General features: G+C 47.7%; 1 protein-coding gene and 1 long non-coding RNA gene across 7 annotated transcripts in view; one reads left to right on the top strand and one right to left on the bottom strand.

Annotated features, from left to right (window-relative positions):
* Positions 1-2543: 2543 nt before the first annotated feature.
* LOC106731320 (uncharacterized) lies at positions 2544-18751 on the bottom strand. 5 transcript variants are annotated; one of them, XR_012905370.2, is made up of 5 exons: positions 18618-18751; positions 16429-16512; positions 12715-12815; positions 12317-12597; positions 2544-3128 (listed from the first exon to the last, which is right to left on the bottom strand). It is a non-coding gene; the product is annotated as an uncharacterized LOC106731320 (long non-coding RNA). The 5 variants fall into 5 exon arrangements; XR_016350099.1 differs by lacking the exon at positions 18618-18751 and adding an exon at positions 18416-18553; XR_016350100.1 differs by lacking the exons at positions 12715-12815; positions 18618-18751 and adding an exon at positions 18416-18553.
* NEMP2 (nuclear envelope integral membrane protein 2) overlaps positions 18448-19047 on the top strand; it is a 37219-nt gene continuing 36619 nt past the window's right edge. For both annotated transcript variants that reach the window (XM_089779856.1, XM_075934181.2), the window contains exon 1: positions 18448-18757. In XM_089779856.1, the coding sequence (XP_089635982.1) occupies positions 18448-18757 (310 nt within the window). The remainder of the gene's footprint in view (positions 18758-19047) is intronic.

The raw sequence follows: 19047 nt of genomic DNA, 5'->3' as shown, positions 1-19047 counted from the left end.
AGCAATTGCTTTTGCGGAAGAACTTGCCAGTCTAGACTCAGCCATTGTGTCCAACTGCTGCACATCCCTGACAGAGAGTGAACCAGATACTAAAATTGATGCTACACTTGCTAGGGTGTGTGCCTACTGTTTGTTGCACTTCCCATCAAGGACTATTGTAGGACCCCCAATTGCTTCAGAGGATCATATAACAGCAGTGTCCAAGGTAACAATCTTATCTTCATCTGGCCAAGAGGATTCTGAAAAGAAGCAGTGAACCTGCAACTTGGGAAAACCATGAGAAGCAAGGAAGGACAGGAGACTCACTGAACAGCACTGCTCTGGGTTTATACATGCTTTAGAATCCTCTCTACCCATCACGGAAAGGGCAGCTTTCTGCTATTATTAACACACAGCACACCACAGAACAGTTAAGGAATGGAAGTGTATCTAACTGGAAATATACAGGGAGTATATTCAATCAGAAAAGAATGGCCAAAACTAGAATGTGTCCAAGATTTCAGATTACTACAAAATGTGCAACAGAAATTTGTCGTCACAGGTAGTCTAACTTTCTAGTTACTTTTACCATACCTATCACTGTGGTATATGAACTCCTGATGCCATAGCCTGATTTCATATCTTATCAAAAAGAGAGCACAAAGTCTTCCTACACTGATGCATTATTTGGCTCAGTATTGGCCAAAAGACTACTGAATCATCAACAGCATTGCCTGCATCACTTATATTTTCTCTGTCTCCCAACTATATATTAGTCCTGCTCAGTCCCATTTATACAGTATGGTGAGGGAACATCTTCAGCTAGTATGGCTGAAACCAGTAAATAATTCCCTTCCCTCTTTTTTCATATCATATTTGCAAAGAAAAATATTTTTAAATAATCATTTGCCTTTAAGCTTGAGCACCAAGTTTTAGCCCAGGGGCAACATTGCAACTGAGGTCAAGCACTCTGAACATAAGAATTTCAAATAGGAAATGATGACATATAACATTCTAAACTGTAGCAGGTACCACCATAACCTTTTTAATCAAGGAATATTTAGTGTTGTACAACACTTTCTAATAGATATTGTATGTTGCTTGATTGCATGTGTTCTCCTTGAAAAGGTTTCTAATTGTTTTTGACAGAATGTGGTCCCCTAAAACTACATTTTACTTCTGATTCATACTGAGTGACTGTAACCGTAAGACAGTTATTGAAAGTTAATTAGCAGTGAAGTACAAAGAGCTCTAGCAATGAAAATGCAAAGGCAGAAAATTGAAGAGATCTCAGAAAAAAAAAATCAAATGTTAATACAGAAGATCTCAAACCAAAAACCTGAAATGATTCCTTTAATAAGTGTTGCTACTTACAAACCAGTTGTTAATAAACATAACTGAGAAGTAACATATTTTTAGGAATTAGTTCAATAACATCATTAAACACAACCAACATATCCAACATTTCAGCCCTGACTACAGTTGTGACACAGAGGCTGTAAAGTATCCAAATTGGATATAACTTGAAGAAACAAAACTGTTTCTTTCCTTTCTTTAGTCTGAATTTCATGCTAAGTAAATCAACCTTAGTAAATCAAATCTCCATTCTTTAGAGTCTGAATTTCATGCTTAGTAAATCTAAGACACTGCACATTGTATGTGATGTAAACTATTTTGGGCCACATTCACCACTGCCTCGGAGCTTGCAAGATATAACCCACATTTATATCTGTGCTGAGTGAGCGCAAAGTGGGTGTAAAAGGCTACCAAATCAGAATGACAGTGCTTAACCACCCACTTGGAACAGGTGTAAATGACTAGACAAGGTGCAAGGCAGTGGGCAGGCCTCATACATGTTAAAAAAAAGAGAGCCCTGTGGAAAAACAATAGTGGCCATGAAGGAAAAAGGTCTGATACAATTCTCACTAAATGTAATGGACTTCACTCCAGTGACTCCATTGGGAATTGGATCAGGTGCTAAATAATCCATGCTAAAAAAAAAGACCATCTGGCACACATAATTAATTGTGCAGTTACAAAAAAGGGTATGAAGTGTGACAAAGAAGAATTTAAAGGGCAAATACAGGCAGTCCCAGGGTTACGTACAAGATAGGGACTGTAGGTTTGTTCTTAAGTTGAATCTGTATGTAAGTCAGAACTGGCATCCAGATTCAGCCGCTGAATCTGGACACCAGTTCTGACTTACATACAGATTCAACTTAAGAACCCCAGGCGTCCCCAAGTCAGCTGCTGCTGAAACTGATCAGCAGCTGATTCCAGGAAGCCCGGGGCAGAGCAACTCTGCCTCGGGCTTCCTGTAGTCAGCCGCTGGTCAGTTTCAGCAGCGGCTAACTTGGGGACGCCTGGGGCAGAGCAGCTCGGGTGCTGCTGGGTTGGTCCAGTAGCACGGCCGCTCCTCAGCGCTACTGGACCAACCTAGCAGCACCCCAGCTGCTCTGCCCCAGGCGTCCTGATTCAGCCACTGCTGAAACTGATCAGCAGCGGCTGAATCAGGACTCCTGGGGCAGAGTGGCTGGGGTGCTGCCGGGTTGGTCCAGTAGCGCCAAGAAGCGGTGCTGTGGGACCAACCGGCAGTGCCCCACCTGCTCTACCACAGGCCCCGGGCTTTGCTCCACATCTCCCTGGTCTGCTGAGGGGGGCACTAGCTGCGTCCTCCCCAACAGACCAGAGAGACGCGGAGCAAAGCAGCGGAGGACCCGGGCCAGACCTGCTGCGCTTCCAGATCAGCTGGAAGCGCCGCGGTCCGGCCCGGGTCCTGCTCCGCTTTGCTCAGCGTCTCCCTGGTCTGCTGGCTCCCGCAGCAGACCAGGGAGACGGGGAGCAGCTTTTCTCGCCCCGGAGGAGGCGGGCGGCGGGACCAGGTGTCCCGCCACTCCAGTCCTCCGGGGCAAGAAAATCCCCGTTCGTATCTGCGGATCCGACATAAGTCGGATCCGCGTAACTCGGGGACTGCCTATAAAGGATAGGCTATAAAATTAGACATTGGTAATGACAAAAACTCTTGACACATTTGTGTTTATTGATTTTTGCAGTATATAATAAAATATTCTAGACACATAAACAAATGCTGAGGCATCCTTATTTTTCTGCAGCCACATCCTCACTTCTTGGCCTGGTTTGCAAATGACCTGTGAAGCAAGAGAGAAGACAATCATGCTGGTGGTGGTGAACTCAGGCTACATCTGACTTAGCAAAGGTTTTGATAGACCAGACTAAAGGTTTTTCAGAAGTCTTGTGCTGTGGCTGTGAAGGAGGCAAACAAGTTTGTCTAGACCAAGGATTAGCAACCTTTCAGAAATGACATGCCAAGATTTAACCCTCCTATCCTGGGCCACACAAGTGAGAAGCAAAAACACTAATCCAAAACACCCAACCCTCACTGATGTGGCCCCCAACTAAGACACCTCATTCTTCAGGCACTCCAGCCCCCGTGGGGTGAAGGGAAGGGAAAGGGAGGACTGAGGTTCAGGGCTTCCTATAAGCTACATTTACGTTTCTAGGGTTCCAGAGTTAGTGGATTTTGTGGACCCCCTTAGGCTCTGGGATGGGAACAAAAATTAGGAGTTCAATGTGTGGGAGAAGACAGCCAGCGAGTGGGATAGGGATGCAGGATGGCATGAAGAGTGCAGGATCTGGAAGGGAGTCTGCGGGGGCAGGAGAGGATGTGGTGGGACTACGAGAGTGAGTTTGAGAGCAGGAGGAGGTTGGGGGAGTAATGCAGAAAAGTTGAGAGGGTGAGAATGCAGCCAAATAGCTAGCTGGGGAGAGAGGCAAAGAAGTGTGGAGTAAAGAAAAGTGCAGTTACTACAAAGTGCATTTTTTGCAAATTAGAATTGTATCCCCCCATCACACCTTCCCTCTGCTTCAGCCTTGCTCCTCTCAGCTCCATGATCCCCCCTCCTCATCCTGATCCCCTGCATTGCCCCATCCTCCCCACAGTGCAACTCCTGCCCCCTCCCATCATGCCCTCGCATCTTCCTTCACCCCCTTCCTGTCCCCACATCCCTATGCCCCCAGTGCACTCACCAGCAGGCCAGCAGTGCTGGGGTGAGGAGAGGTAGGGGTAGGGAGTCTCTTCCATGCCTGGCCCGGCCCAGCCCTTTGCCTGCAGCTCTGGGGCTGGGAGAGCCTGGGGCTGCCCAGGACTGGCTCCAGCCTGGCTGGGCGCAACAGGGTGCTGGAGAAGGGGCTCCCCGACCCCACGGGGAGCATACTGGGCCCCAGCATGCCACGCGTGCCAGCCACCCAGCCCTGGCTCTGCAGAGCAGGCCCAACCCTGTCCCCTCCTGAAGCAAGAAGCCTGTAGCTAGGAAGGGGGAGGGCTAACCGTTTAGCTCCCAGGAGCTGCATGCCCAGGCCAGGGATGGGCAGCCCCACGGATGCATGTGCCTCTTCTCTCCTCTTCCCCCCCTCCTCACCCCCAGCCTGTGCAGCTGAGGCTGGAACTGCAGCACAAGTTCCTGGCTGCAAGAAGGGAAGGCGCAGAACTGAACTCCCATTCCAGATGCCATGGGAAATCGGCTCGCGTGTGGTATGCGTGCTGGGGATTGCCGACCCCTGGTCTATACCATAGTATCTGTCAAATCTTTCAGGAGGTTGCTTTTTTGGGGGGTGGGGGTGGAGGGCCTGGTTAATCTGTGCTGTCTCAACCTAGTGGCTGATTGAAGCATGCCCTTTGGTGCCCCACTCCGTGCTTTAACTACAGCAGTGGTTCTCAAACGTTTTGGCCTGTGGCCCACAAGACTTGATGCAAATCTTTCCATGGACCACAACTTGCTAATGCAGGCCTGGGCAAGATACTCTCTACGAGCCAGAGGAGCCTCAGGCAGAGTCCTGCCTGCCCCTCACATGCTGCTGAGAGAAGCTGCTACAGGGCTCTCTCAACAGCTGAAGCAAAATACAGGACTATGAAGCCCTTTAAAGACTAACAAGATGGTTTATTAGATGATGAACTTTCGTGGGCCAGACCCACTTCCTCAGATCAAATAGTGGAAGAAAATAGTCACAACCATATATACCAAAGGATACAATTGAAAAAAAGAACACATATGAAAAGGACAAATCAAATAAACCATCTTGTTAGTCTTTAAAGTGCTACATAGTCCTGTATTTTGCTTCAGCTACCCCAGACTAACACGGCTACATTTCTATCACTTCTCAACAGCCGTGAGCCTGGGGGAGATAGGAGATGCTTCACGCACTGCTCCTGCCCGCAGCACAATCCCATTGGCTGCCGAAGTTCCCTCTAAGCCGTGCTATCACACAGCTATTATCTGAGCCAGGCTTAGAGGTTCAAAGCTTCCATGCAGACAGGGAGCTCAACTGACTGGCGGGAGGCAGGGCGTCTGTAAGCAGCAGCTAAATGGAGCTGTGCTGCTTGAACTAAAGAGCTCCCAGAGCAGATAAGCAGGGAATAAGTGGCTGGGGAGAGGGAGTAATTAATTGGTTTGAGGAGTGGGGCGGGGGAGGGGAGTTTGGAGAGTCCCATCTGTCTGAGGAGGGAGAGAGAGAGGCAGAAATCCAGCAGTTTCTTCAAGCCTTCTGGGCTGGGAAGAGGGAGGTAAGGGGCTGACTACATGGGCAAAAAAGAAGTGGGTGGATGCTGGCATCTGTGCAGTGAGGTGGAGGCAGGGGGGCAGTTTGTTTCGGGTGTCTGACTTACTTGCTGCAGTTCTCTGTCTGGGCTGGAGGAGGGAGGGAAAGCAGGCTGCGTGGGGGGTTTGTGTGCCAGGAGGAAACGTGCATGATTTCAAAACAAAGTTTACATGGGTATGTCTACACTAGCCCCCTAGTTCGAACTAGGGAGGCTAATGTAGGCATTCAAAGTTGCAAATGAAGCCCGGGCTTTAAATATCCCGGGCTTTATTTGCATCTTCCCGTCCGGGCCCCATTGTTAAATCCCCTTAGTCCGAACTAACTGCCCGCGGCTACAGGCAGCAGTCAAACGTTAACTTGAACTAAGTCCTTAGTTCGAGTTAACTGTTACACCTCATTCCACGAGGTGTAACAGTTAACTCTAACTAAGGACCACCCACAATTATTTCCAGTTTGAGAACAACTTATACCTCCAGATCAGCGGCACAGCCATGGGTACACGCATGGCCTCACAGTATGCTAATATCTGACTTAGAACAACATTTCCTCAACTCCCATCCCTTTTTACCTCTTCTCTACTTATGCTACATCGATGACATCTTTATGATCTGGACGCATGGCCAAGAAACACTGGACACCACAGTACAAATCAGCAATGGAAAATTAGACACCACCCTCTATAGAAAACCCACTGACTCATACAGTTACCTACATGCTTCCAGCTCCCATCCAGAACACACTGTACGATCCATCATCTATAGCCAAGCCCTTCAATACAACCGCATCTGCTCTAATCCCACTGACGGAGACCAGAAACTTCAGGATCTCTACCAAGCATTTATAAACCTCAACTACCCACCCGGAGAAATAAAAAAGCAAACTGAAAGAGCCAAACGAATACCTAGAAACCATCTACTACAAGACAGACCCAAGAAAACCAACAATAGAACACCACTTGTCATCACCTACAGCTCCCAACTTAAACCTGTCCAACACATTATCAATAAATTACAGCCTATACTGGAACAGGACACTAAACTCCAAGAGGCTCTGGGAAACAGACCCATAGTCTCCTATAGACAACCACCTAACCTCAAGATGATTCTTACCAACAACCACAGGACATACCACACTAATACCAACCCTCGTACCTTTCCTTGCAACAAACCCTGTTGCCAGCTTTGTCCACATATTCACTCTGCTGATACCATTATTGGACCTACCCAAGTGAGTTATAAGATCAAGAACACATATTCCTGCACATCCAGAAAAATAATTTATGCTATCATGTGCCGAAAGTGTCCATCTGCTATGTACATTGGACAAACGTCTCAGACACTTCGCCAAAGGATCAATGCCCACAAAACAGATATTAGACAGGATCACAAAGAAAAAACAGTTTCTTGCCATTTCAACCAGAAAGGACATTGTCTCAACGACTTGATTACCTGCATCTTGCTTCAAAGGCCTTTTAAGACTACACTTGAAAGAGAATCCTCTGAACTGTCATTCATGCTTAAATTCGACACTTTACGCCTAAGTTTGAACAAAGACTTTAATTATCTTACTCATTACTAAGATAGCTTCCCCAATTATCACCTCTAATATCATTAGCTCACAGACATTTACCTCCCCCCCCCCCATCCTCCTTCTGTTCTGAAATGTGATTTGTCCTTTTCATATGTGTTCATTTTTTTAATTGTATCCTTTGGTATATATGGTTGTGACAATTTTCTTCCACTCTTTGATCTGAGGAAGTGGGTCTGGCCCACGAAAGCTCATCACCTAATAAACCATCTTGTTAGTCTTTAAAGTGCTACATTGTCCTGTTTTACATTACCCTCCCTAGTTCGAACTAGGGGGCTAATGTAGACATGCCCTATAGGTGTTAGTAGCTTAAGAAAGAAAAATATTCTTTTAACAGATTTTTTTTGGAATGTTGCAGATATCTAAAACTCTGAACTTAATGATCTTTTAAAAATCCTGTGTTACTAATTAATACATGGTATATTGTATTGCATAAAGGCCAAATCTTTACTATGTGGTAAAGTTCAGGTTCTTATGAGTCAGAAGTAGCAAGTACTAAGTGTGATGCTAGTTTTATAGAATGAAATCTTATTTGCAAACTCTTTCAAACATGCATCTGTCAACAAACTGAAGCCATGTGTTAATTTGTTCTGCAGCTTCTAGTCTTCCGCAAGTGGAAGAAGGCTATTTCCCTACCTTTGTACAGCATCTTTGTAGTCACTAAGGGTACTTCACAACAACTAGACACAGATGTCTTGTTTAATATATTTTCTTCCACACATGTGGACTGCTTAAACATTTGTGTGTGTTTTGTTTGTACAGTATTGGCAGTGCACATCCACACACTACCTCAATATTCGTGTTGCACACAAGAAATTTCAACCCACCCAAAAGAAAATTCAACCCTGCCAAGGATAGAAAATGTTCGAGGGAACACTACTTGTAGCTGTTCAAAAACCACAAGGCTCCTGCAGCCAGTGAGGGGACAGGGCAAGCAGGAAGTCTGCTTGAGAAGCCTGCTGGCTGGGAGTCAAGCAAGTAAGTCTCCCAGGCAGAGCCTGCTTCTGGCACCCCAACTCTGTGCCCCTACCCCACATAACCCAAACCCTCTGCCCGCTATTTCCTCCCAGACTCTGCAACCCAATCCTCTGCCCCAGGTCACAAACCAAACTTCTGCACTCCAGTCCCCTGCCCCAAGTCACAGCCCAAACCCCTCTACCCCCTCCTGCACCCTAGTCCCCTGCCCTAGGTCACAACCCACTCTTGCCCTAGGTCAGAACCCAAACCTCTGTACCCTAGACCCCTAACCCAGGTCACAATTGCCTCCTTCACTCAAACACCCTCTCTCCCAGATCCTACACCCTCTCCTATACCCCAAGCCCTTACTGAAAGCTCTCTTCTTCACCCAACCTTTCAAAATTTTTGGAGTGGCCCACCCATCAAAAATTATTGCCCACCCCTGTGCTACTGGAAAATCACCATTAATTACACCCAAGCCATTTTGCTAATGCATCTAGGGAGAATTGTTTAATTTAACCAGTAAGAAAGGAAATAGTAAATTATTAAACAGATTAAGCATTTTAACTTTCTCATGTTTGTTTATCAAACTTCATTTTAAATAAAGTAAAATATTAGTTTATGTTCAACACAAAAGGTTCCCATATTTTCTTTATTTATTACAGGGGTGGGAACCTTTTTCAAATTGGGAGCCACTGATCCACACAAAAAAAAAATCAGTTGGGGACCACACAAGTGAGAAGCAAAAAAATACCCATCTAGCCCCCACCCCAGTACTCACAGATGTAGCCCCCAGCTGAGACACCTCACTTCTCTGGCACTCTAGCCCCACTGGATAAGGAGAGGGGATGGGAGGACTGAGGTTCAGGGCTTCCCATGGGTCAGATTTACACTTCTGGGGTTAGTGGATTTTGTGGAACCTCCCCCCCAGGTTCTGGGGTTGGGACAAAAATGGGGGGGGGTTCAGTGTGCAGGACAGGGCTGCCAGTGAATGGGATAGGGATGAGGGTGCAAGAGTAGTGGGGGGGAAGGATGTCTGGGGGAGGGGGGGAATCATAGAATCATAGGACTGGAAGGGACCTCGAGAGGTCATCGAGTCCAGCCCCCCGCCCTCAAGGCAGGATCAAGCTCCGTCTACACCATCCCTGACAGATGTCTATCTAACCTGTTCTTAAATATCTCCAGAGAGGGAGATTCCACCACCTCCCTTGGCAATTTATTCCAATATTTGACCACCCTGACAGTTAGGAATTTTTTCCTAATGTCCAATCTAAACCTCCCCTGCTGCACTTTAAGCCCATTACTCCTTGTCCTGTCCTCAGAAACCAAGAGGAACAAATTTTCTCCTTCCTCCTTGTGACACCCTTTTAGATATTTGAAAGCCGCTATCATGTCCCCCCTTAATCTTCTTTTTTCCAAACTAAACAAGCCCAGTTCATGAAGCCTGGCTTCATAGGTCATGTTCTCTAAACCTTTAATCATTCTTGTCGCTCTTCTCTGTACCCTTTCCAATTTCTCCACATCTTTCTTGAAATGTGGCGCCCAGAACTGGACACAGTACTCCAGCTGAGGCCTAACTAGTGCAGAGTAGAGCGGCAGAATGACTTCACGAGTTTTGCTTACAACACACCTGTTGATACAACCTAGAATCATATTTGCTTTTTTTGCAACAGCATCACACTGTTGACTCATATTCAACTTGTGGTCCACTATGACCCCTAGATCCCTTTCCGCCATGCTCCTTCCTAGACAGTCGCTTCCCATCTTGTATGTATGGAACGGATTGTTCCTTCCTAAGTGGAGCACTTTGCATTTCTCTTTATTAAACCTCATCCTGTTTACCTCCGACCATTTCTCTAACTTGCTAAGGTCATTCTGAATTATGTCCCTATCCTCCAAAGAAGTCGCAACCCCACCCAGTTTGGTATCATCTGCAAACTTAATAAGAGTACTCTCTATCCCAATATCTACATCATTGATGAAGATATTGAACAGTATGGGTCCCAAAACAGACCCTTGAGGAACTCCACTTGTTATCCCTTTCCAGCAGGATTTAGAACCGTTAACAACCACTCTCTGACTACGGTTATCCAGCCAATTATGCACCCACCTTATCGTGGCCCTATCTAAGTTATATTTGCCTAGTTTATCAATAAGAATATCATGCGAGACCGTATCAAATGCCTTACTAAAGTCTAGGTATATGACATCCACCGCTTCTCCCTTATCCACAAGGCTCGTTATCTTATCAAAGAAAGCTATCAGATTAGTTTGGCATGACTTGTTCTTCACAAACCCATGCTGGCTATTCCCTATCACTTTATTACCTTCCAAGTGTTTGCATATGATTTCCTTAATTACCTGCTCCATTATCTTCCCTGGGACAGACGTTAAACTGACCGGTCTATAGTTTCCTGGGTTGTTCTTATTCCCCTTTTTATAGATGGGCACAATATTTGCCCTTTTCCAGTCTTCTGGAATCTCCCCTGTCTGCCATGATTTTTCAAAGATCATAGCTAAAGGCTCAGATACCTCCTCTATCAGCTCCTTGAGTATCCTGGGATGCATTTCATCAGGACCTGGTGACTTGCTGACATCTAACTTTCCTAAGTGATTTTTAACTTGTTCTTTGTGTATCCTATCTTCTAAACTTACCCTCTTTCTGCTTGTATTCACTACGTTAGGCACACCTCCAGACTTCTCGGTGAAGACCGAAACAAAGAAGTCATTGAGCATCTCCGCCATTTCCAAGTTTCCTGTTACTGCTTCTCCCTCCTCACTAAGCAGTGGGCCTACCCTGTCCTTGGTCTTCCTCTTGCTTTTAATGTATTTATAAAAGGTCTTCTTGTTTCCCTTTATGCCTGTAGCTAATTTGATCTCATTTTGTGCCTTTGCCTTTCTAATCTTGCCCCTGCATTCCCGTGTTGCTTGCCTATATTCATCCTTTGTTATTTGTCCTAGTTTCCATTTTTTATGAGACTCCTTTTTTATTTTGAGATTGTGCAAGATCTCCTTGTTAAGCCAAGCTGGTCTTTTGCCATATTTTCTATCTTTCCTACACAGCGGAATTGTTTGCTTTTGGGCCCTTAACAACGTCCCTTTGAAATACTTCCAACTCTCCTCAGTTGTTTTTCCCTTCAGTCTTGCTTCCCATGGGACCTTACCTACAAGTTCTCTGAGCTTATCAAAATCTGCCTTCCTGAAATCCATTACCTCAATTGTGCTGGTCTCCCTTCTACCTTTCCTTAAGATCATGAACTCTATTATTTCGTGATCACTGTCCCCTATACTGTCTTCCACTTTCAAGTTCTCAACTAGTTCCTCCCTATTTGTTAAAACCAAATCCAGAACAGCTTCTCCTCTGGTAGCTTTTTCAACCTTCTGAAACAGAAAGTTGTCTCCAATGCAGTCCAGAAACTTATTGGATAGCCTGTGCCTCGCTGTGTTAGTTTCCCAACATATGTCTGGATAGTTGAAGTCCCCCATCACCACCAAATCTTGGGCTTTGGATAGTTTTGTTAATTGTTTAAAAAAGGCCTCATCCACCTCTTCCACCTGGCTAGGTGGCCTGTAGTAGACTCCTAGCATGATATCACCCTCGTTTTTTACCCCTTTTAGCTTAACCCAGAGACTCTCTACACAGCTATCTCCTACATTCATCTCCACTTCAGTCCAAGTGTGTACATTTTTAATATACAAGGCAACCCCTCCTCCCTTTTTTCCCTGTCTGTCCTTCCTGAGCAAGCCATACCCTTCCATACCAACATTCCAATCATGCGTCCCATCCCACCAGGTTTCTGTAATACCAATGATATCATAGTTGTATTTATTGGTTAGCAATTCCAGTTCTTCCTGCTTATTACCCATACTTCTCGCATTTGTATATAGGCATCTAAGATACTGATTTGATCTTGCCTCCCTGTTGTGCCCTGACCCTCCTTTCTCCTTGCCATTATAGTGCAGGAGCAAGGGAGGGTGCAGGAGCAAGGAGGGTGCAGGAGCAGGGTGGGGGTAGGGTGTCTGGCCAGGGTGGGAGGAAGCAGGAGCAGGCTGGGGGTGGAGTGTCCAACTTGGGGACTGGTGCAGGAGCAGGCTGGAGGTGCAGGGTCTTGGCAGGGGCTGGTGCAGGAGGAGAGTAGGAGTGCGAGGGCTGGGCATGAGGGTTGAGGGAACTTACTTGCTTTCGCACCTCACACCGCTCAGGCATCGTGTCCCAGGAAGGACTCCAGCCAATGAGAGCTGCAGGAAAGCCTCCAGGCAGTGCGACAACACGCTGCAGTTTCCCCAGCTGGGGCAGGGGGAGCAGCAGTGCATGGAGCCGCTTCTGGCTCTGCTTATTCCTCATGAGGCTGATCTGGCAGGGAGGCTTGGAGCTCGCCCCCTCAGAGGGATGCCAACACTGGCGCGCCAACCTCACAAGGGGTGGGGAAGTTGTGGAGTGCCAGCGCAAACTCCTGGCTGTGGAGAGAGGGAGGATGGGTGGAAGTGAGGAGCTGAACTCGAGCCACAGACCACCTGGAATGCGGCCATGGACCACAGTTTGAGAACCACTGAACTACAGGATCATTTATGCACCTGATTCGGCTCCACTGAAGTCAGTAAGAATTTTGCCATTGACTTCATTGGGAGCAGCGTCAGACTCTACCTGAAGATTAGCCAACAGGCAAAGACGACTCCTGAAAAATAACAATTCTGTTTTTATGCAAGTGTCCCTATCATAGATAAAAAATGAGAAAGAAACTCAAAATATGACATAAAACAGAATGGCTACAACACAGAATGTTTATCAAAGTTTTCCTTAAAGTATCATCTGCTCTTTAACCTCCTTACTACTAAATTATCTAACATTTAAAATGCATTCAGCTCAGAGACTTCTTGCAAATTATTCTAATTCAAATCCAACTGTTTCCCAACTTGTCAAAACAAAGTTAAATAACAAGATTCAAGTGTAATAATACACAGCGGAACAAGGATATTAAAAGAATAAGGCATTGCCTACATTGGCAGAGTTTGTCACCAAAAAAACCCACCAAAAAACCAAAACAACACACAAAACACTGACAGCATTCAACATTGCAACGTGACAAAAGTCGCAACAAGCACCCAGTTTTGGTAACAAAAACTTCCAGCTCTGCGAAGGACCTTTGTCTCTCTCCCTCCTTTTTCTGTCAACAGTCACACAGTGCATCCTACAGTAGGTTTTTTAATCAAGTTTATTGAACTCCAGCATGTTTCCCACAATGCCCAATTAGCCACTCCGGCCAGCACTTTGAATTCCACTGGTCTGCAGCCATTTAAACAGATTTCTCCCCCCACCTGCAAACCCCAGGAACTTTAAAATCTATTTCCTGATGTCTGGCTCATTGTGAAATGGTTCTCACGGCATCTTCTCAGAGAAATGGGTGGCTAGCGTTCAAGATACTTTCCTGCTTGGAGCACCCCAAACCTTTTGCACCCAGAGGGTGATCAGAGAGGTTGTGGGGCCCTTACTGGAGGGAGGTAACCAAAGGTACGTCTAAACTACACGGCTCCATTGACGGAACCATATAGATTTGTTTGTTCGGCAAAGGGAAATGAAGCCACAATTTAAATAATCACGGCTTCATTTAAATTTAAATGGCTGCCCCACTCTGCCGATCAGCTGTTTGTCGGCAGATCAGGGCAGTCTGGATGCTCCCCAGCCGAAATGAAAGCCCTTTATCGACCTTCCCGGTAAACCTCATCCTACGAGGCATAACAGGGAGGTCGATAAAGGGCTTTCAGGTCAGCGCGGGAGCGTCCAGACTAGTGCGCAGAGCCGACAAACAGCTGATCAGCTGTTTGTCGGTTCAGCACAGCAGCCATTTAAATTGTTTTAATTGTTTGTTTAAATTGTTTGTTTCCCAAGCCGGAAAAAAGCGGCAGCCACGTTAATGCAAATGCCACAGGGGATATTTAAATCCCCCGCGGATTTGCCTATTCTAAAGTCTACATTAGCATCCCTTTTCCGGAAAGGGATGCCAGTGTAGACACAGCCACCAAGTTTATCTGGGTGGGGGAGGCCACTCCTACACGGGTCACTTCCTACCAGTGCTGGTAGGCATCCATGTAATGGCTGGGTCTTCTAGTTCCCCAGAAGCTGCTTCTCCTTGGGGTTGCTCTGGGGATGCATGGCAGCGGTCTCCTGGGCTCTGTCTCTTGCTGTCTGTGTCACTGACTGGTGAAGCTCCAATTGAAGATCCTTCCCATTCATTGGCCAGCCCAGACTGAGCTGCTCTGCTGCCTTTTATGCTGCCCCAGCATTTGGAGCTTGCCCAGTCTGGTCAAAGGGCGGGACTTCCTCTGCCCACAGGGTTTTAATCTCACCAGCTTCAGTGCAGGGTGTGCACGTCCTGTCACAGCCCCTCATTGTCCAAGCGGTATTACAGAGCCTCCCTGATATTGATGGCCACCCTATGGGCTCCTCTGACAGAATGAGTGTCTGGCTCTTTAAATTGAGTGTCCAGGTGCTGTGTTTCATTGTTTCACCCACGGTTAAACACTTCTCCCTTACTTTCACATAAATTATGTAAGCAACAGCATAAGGCCACCACCTTGGGGCTATGATTCTCTATAAAGTCCATCCTGCCATAGAGACACCTCCATTTCCCTTTTAATCTGCCAAAGGCACCTTCAACAACTGTGTGGCATTGGCTTAGCCTGTTGTTGAACCACTCCTTATTGCTGTTCAGGGGCCTTGAGTAAGGATTCATGAGCCAGAGTTGAAAGGGCACTCTGGGCATTTCCACACTCCCACTGTAATTTTCTGATCTGGAAAGAAAGTTCCAGCCTGCAGCTTTCTGTACAGGCCACTGTTCCTGAAGATGCATGCATCATGCACCTTTCCAGACCACCTTCCATTTATCTGTGTGAAATGCCCATGGCGATCCAAAAACGCCTGAAACACCATGGAGAAATACCGCTTACGATTGATGTGCTCTGAAGCAAGGTGAGGCGGTGCTATAATGGGAATGTGTGCCATCAACTGCCCTGCCACAATTTGGAAAGCACATGTCAGCAAAGCCAGTTACTATGTCATCCACATTTCCCAGATTCACAGTCCTATGCAACAAAATGCAAGTTATTGCCCAGACAGTAGACATCCCCACTCCAAACTGATTTGCAACTGAATGGTAGCAATCTGGAGTCACCAGCTTACACAAAGTAATTGCAACATGCTTTGTACAGAGAGCAGCTCTTATTCGGGTGCACTGCAGTTCAGAACACACAACTCCAAGAAAATTGCTTTACACATCCAAAAGTTCTGTAGCAACTGATTTTCATCCCATACCTGCATGACAATGCAATCCCATCACTCAGTGCTGGTTTCCCTAGCCCAAAAGCGATGCTCTACTCTGTACAGCTGCTCTGTGACATTCCAATGCAATGCTACTTCGCTGCTCTCCTTGCCACTCACATTGTTGTCTGCATTTGAGTCTTCATCCATTGTATTAGTGCATAAGTAGGTCTGCTGCAATACACGATGATCTAAGCACATTGAACACAACATGGCAGAGAAGTCTGGGATCCATGATTTCTCACAGCAGATGCTGGAGTTCACAACAAGGATTGTCATTCAAGGGCTGGGAAGTGAAGAGGTGGCTGGCGGGACGTTTTTCACATTCTCAAAATGCCTAGCGCTCTGTTGCACATTCCCACAGTGCTTAGTGACTGAAGGTGATGCCAGGCACTGTGAGATGTTTACTCACATAGCTTTGCTCTTTCTGTTGACCGGGGAGCTAACAATGTGGACATGCATTGAGAAGGAATGGCAGAAAAACAGATTTGGCAAGTTTGCTGTTTTGGTGACTTTTGCATATCGACAGCACTTTTGTCGCCAAACCTTTCTGCCACGTCTACACTGGCATGATTTTCCAGAAATGCTTTTAACGGAAAAGTTTTCCGTTAAAAGCATTTCCAGAAAAGAGCTTCTAGATTGGCAGGATGCTTTTCTGCAAAAGCCCATTTTGCGATCGGGGCTTTTTTGCGGAAAAGAAATCTCTGCTGTCTACACTGGCCCTTTTGCGCAAAAGTCTTTCGGAAAAAGACTTTTGCCCAAATGGGAGCAGCATAGTATTTCCACAAAAGCACTGACAATCTTACATGAGATCGTCAGTGCTTTTGCGGAAATTCAAGCGGCCAGTGTAGACAGCTGGCAAGTTTTTCCGCAAAAGCAGATGACACAGTCTTCCAGTATAGATATAGCCTTAGACAAGAAAAGATACATAATTTAATGAGACTGAAGTAAAATATCCAGTTGATAAGACAAACCTTGTTCCAGATTATGGCAGCTGCAAAAAAGTGGCTCATGTGTATAGTGATGAGACTTTCAAAAAGACAAAGAGGAAGCCAGCGCTAAAAATGAAGAGATAAGGAAGAAGACAGGTAAGCTCCATGTGGTACTATATGGTACTGATATATCCCAGTCTACATCAGGAGTTAGGTCAACCTAACTACAGCACACAGGGCACAAGATTTTTTTTTTTTTTTTTTACAGCCTGAGCAATGTAACCAGGTTCATCTAATTTTTGAATGTAGCCCAGGTTTGAGAAAGGCAGGAACAGTTTGTTAGATTATTTTAACCATAAACATAAGGGAAGATTTTTTTAAACTAGATCTTGAAATAAATAGGGAGCAGTGGACTAGAGCAAAATAGGAAATTCAGCAGACACATAAAAATGTTCTGGTGAACAGAGCAGAAAATCAAACCCTTTCTACTCTAAGGCTACATCTACATTGGCATGATCTTGTGCAAATACTCTTTAACGCAAGAGTTCTTGCGTTAAAATATTTGCACAAGAGAGCGTCTACACTGGCATATGCCTTTGCGCAAGAGATGTGCTTTTGCGCAAGAGCATCCATGCCAGTGTAGACGCTCTCTTGCGCAAGAAAGCTCCGATGGCCATTTTAGCCATCAGGCTTTCTTGCGCAAGAAATTCATGTTGCCTGTCTACACTGGCCTCTTGCGCAAGAGGGCTTATTCCTGAGCGGGAGCATCATAGTTCTTGCACAAGCAGCACTGATTTCACACATTAGAATGCCAGTGTTCTTGCGCAAGAACTGCCTGCCAGTGTAGACAGGCAGCATGTTTTTGTGCAAAAGCAGCCGCTTTGGCACAAGATCGTGCCAACGTAGATACACCTTCAGGTATTGGGGATGTGGCTCCAGGACAGATCTAGGTTTGCAAGTGCTAGACCAGAGGTGGGGAACCTAAGACCCAGAGGCCAGATGTGGTCTCTCTCCTTCTCAGTTGGGGGCATCAGTGAAGGTTTGGTTTGTTTGGCTCTCACTTGTGTGTGGCACCCAACCGATTTTTCTGCGGGTCAGCAGCCCCGGACCCGAAAAAGGTTCACCCCCCCCCCCCAGGCACTAGAGACTTGTCCTATGGTCTAGGGACATTAAAAATAGTCTAGTAGGGTCACTGTGTAAGTGCCGAAAAATCTCAGAGGTTACAGAGTTCCCATGCTGTGGGCTCTATTATATAAGGCTAGGCAGAGCCCACAGCGAAGCCTCCCCAGGAGAGGGGCTACCAGCCCCTGCTGGCCTGGTTCCTTGGGAGGCTTCACCAAGTGTAAACAACACCAATAACCAATAAGCATCCAATTATTGGTTAAACGGTTAGTCATTTACACACAAACACACCTACTACGGACAGGACAGTCCTCCATGTTAGCCATGGGGCCCAGGGCAGCCTGGGGGGTTACTTGGGAGAAGGGTGCAACTTGGCAGCGGGGCTACCAGCAGCTTGCACCACTCCACCACCATCTCCCAGCCCACGGGGCTCCGCTTCACTGTGGCAGCGGGAAGTGGAGTGCAGCAGTCTGCGAGATGGGCTCTGGGGGCAAGCAAGCAGGCTGACGGGTCACTTTGGCTCCTGCTGGGAGTGCGGGGAGGTGCTGAGCCATGCTGCTACCCCACACCAAGCCCTCCAGTAAGGGGACAGGGGTGCATTAGGAGCACAGCAGGGGGGCAGGGGTTGGGGGGGGAAAGAAGTGGAGCACGATTGCCTGACGCTCCACATCCCCGTTGCCCTGGGTCTGGAACCCCCAAAGCCAGCCCTACTTAAGGTCTCTGGGAACGGTCCTGCAATTAATTCTCCAGGAACACGGCCAACCAAGAGTGGCGACCGCAGCCAGATCCGAAGCCCCAAGGACCCAAGTCTGTTGTGCTGGCGGGGAACCGAGCAGCAGGGAGAATGCGGCGCAGCCACCCGCCCACCTGGCGCCCTGGGAGCCTGCTCTGGCGAGACCCCACGCACCAGCTGGGCCCACCCCTGCAGCGAGGCCGCAAATGCTTCCCGGCCCCGGCGGCTACAAGTCGTTCCCGGGGGCGCCGAGAAGCAGCCGGAGCGGACAGTCCCGGCAGCCGCACAGCGCCCCGCCGGGGGAGCTCCGGCCGGTTCCCGCCTCGGGCCACGCGCTTCCTTCCCCCGCCCCAGAGGTGGGGCCGCCCCTCCAGACCCAGCCAGCCGATCGCCTCGGCCCGGCCGGCTCCGTGTTGCCACGCGCCCTGCAACCGGCGGCGGGGCCGATGCAGGCGGCGGGCTCCCCGCTGTGGCTGCTCGTCCTCCTCTTGCTGGTGCCCAGTGCGGCGGGAGCAGGTAACGCCCGGGGGCCGCCCCGAGAGCCGGAGCGAAAGCCCAGCCCGCCGCGCGGGGGAGGGGCCCTCGCCTGGCCCCTGAGGGGAGCGCGGGGGAGGCGGCAACTGACTGTTGGGCCGGTTCAACGTTACCGGCCGCCTCCAACTGACCCAGGGGTGTCGTTCCCACGAGTCACGTGTGCGCTGGTTTGCCGTTGGGATCGCGTGATCCCGGGGGAGCAGCGTGCCGAGGGGGTGAGGTGCCCTGGCCCAGCAGCCTGTTCGGCCGGCAGTGCCGCTCACACCCCGGTT

The sequence above is a fragment of the Pelodiscus sinensis genome, chromosome 7 (genome assembly GCF_052426305.1).
Source record: "Pelodiscus sinensis isolate ZL-2025 chromosome 7, ASM5242630v1, whole genome shotgun sequence".
Lineage (NCBI taxonomy): Eukaryota > Metazoa > Chordata > Testudines > Trionychidae > Pelodiscus > Pelodiscus sinensis.
Note: the sequence above shows the minus strand (reverse complement) of the source record. Positions and strands in the feature narration are given on the sequence as shown.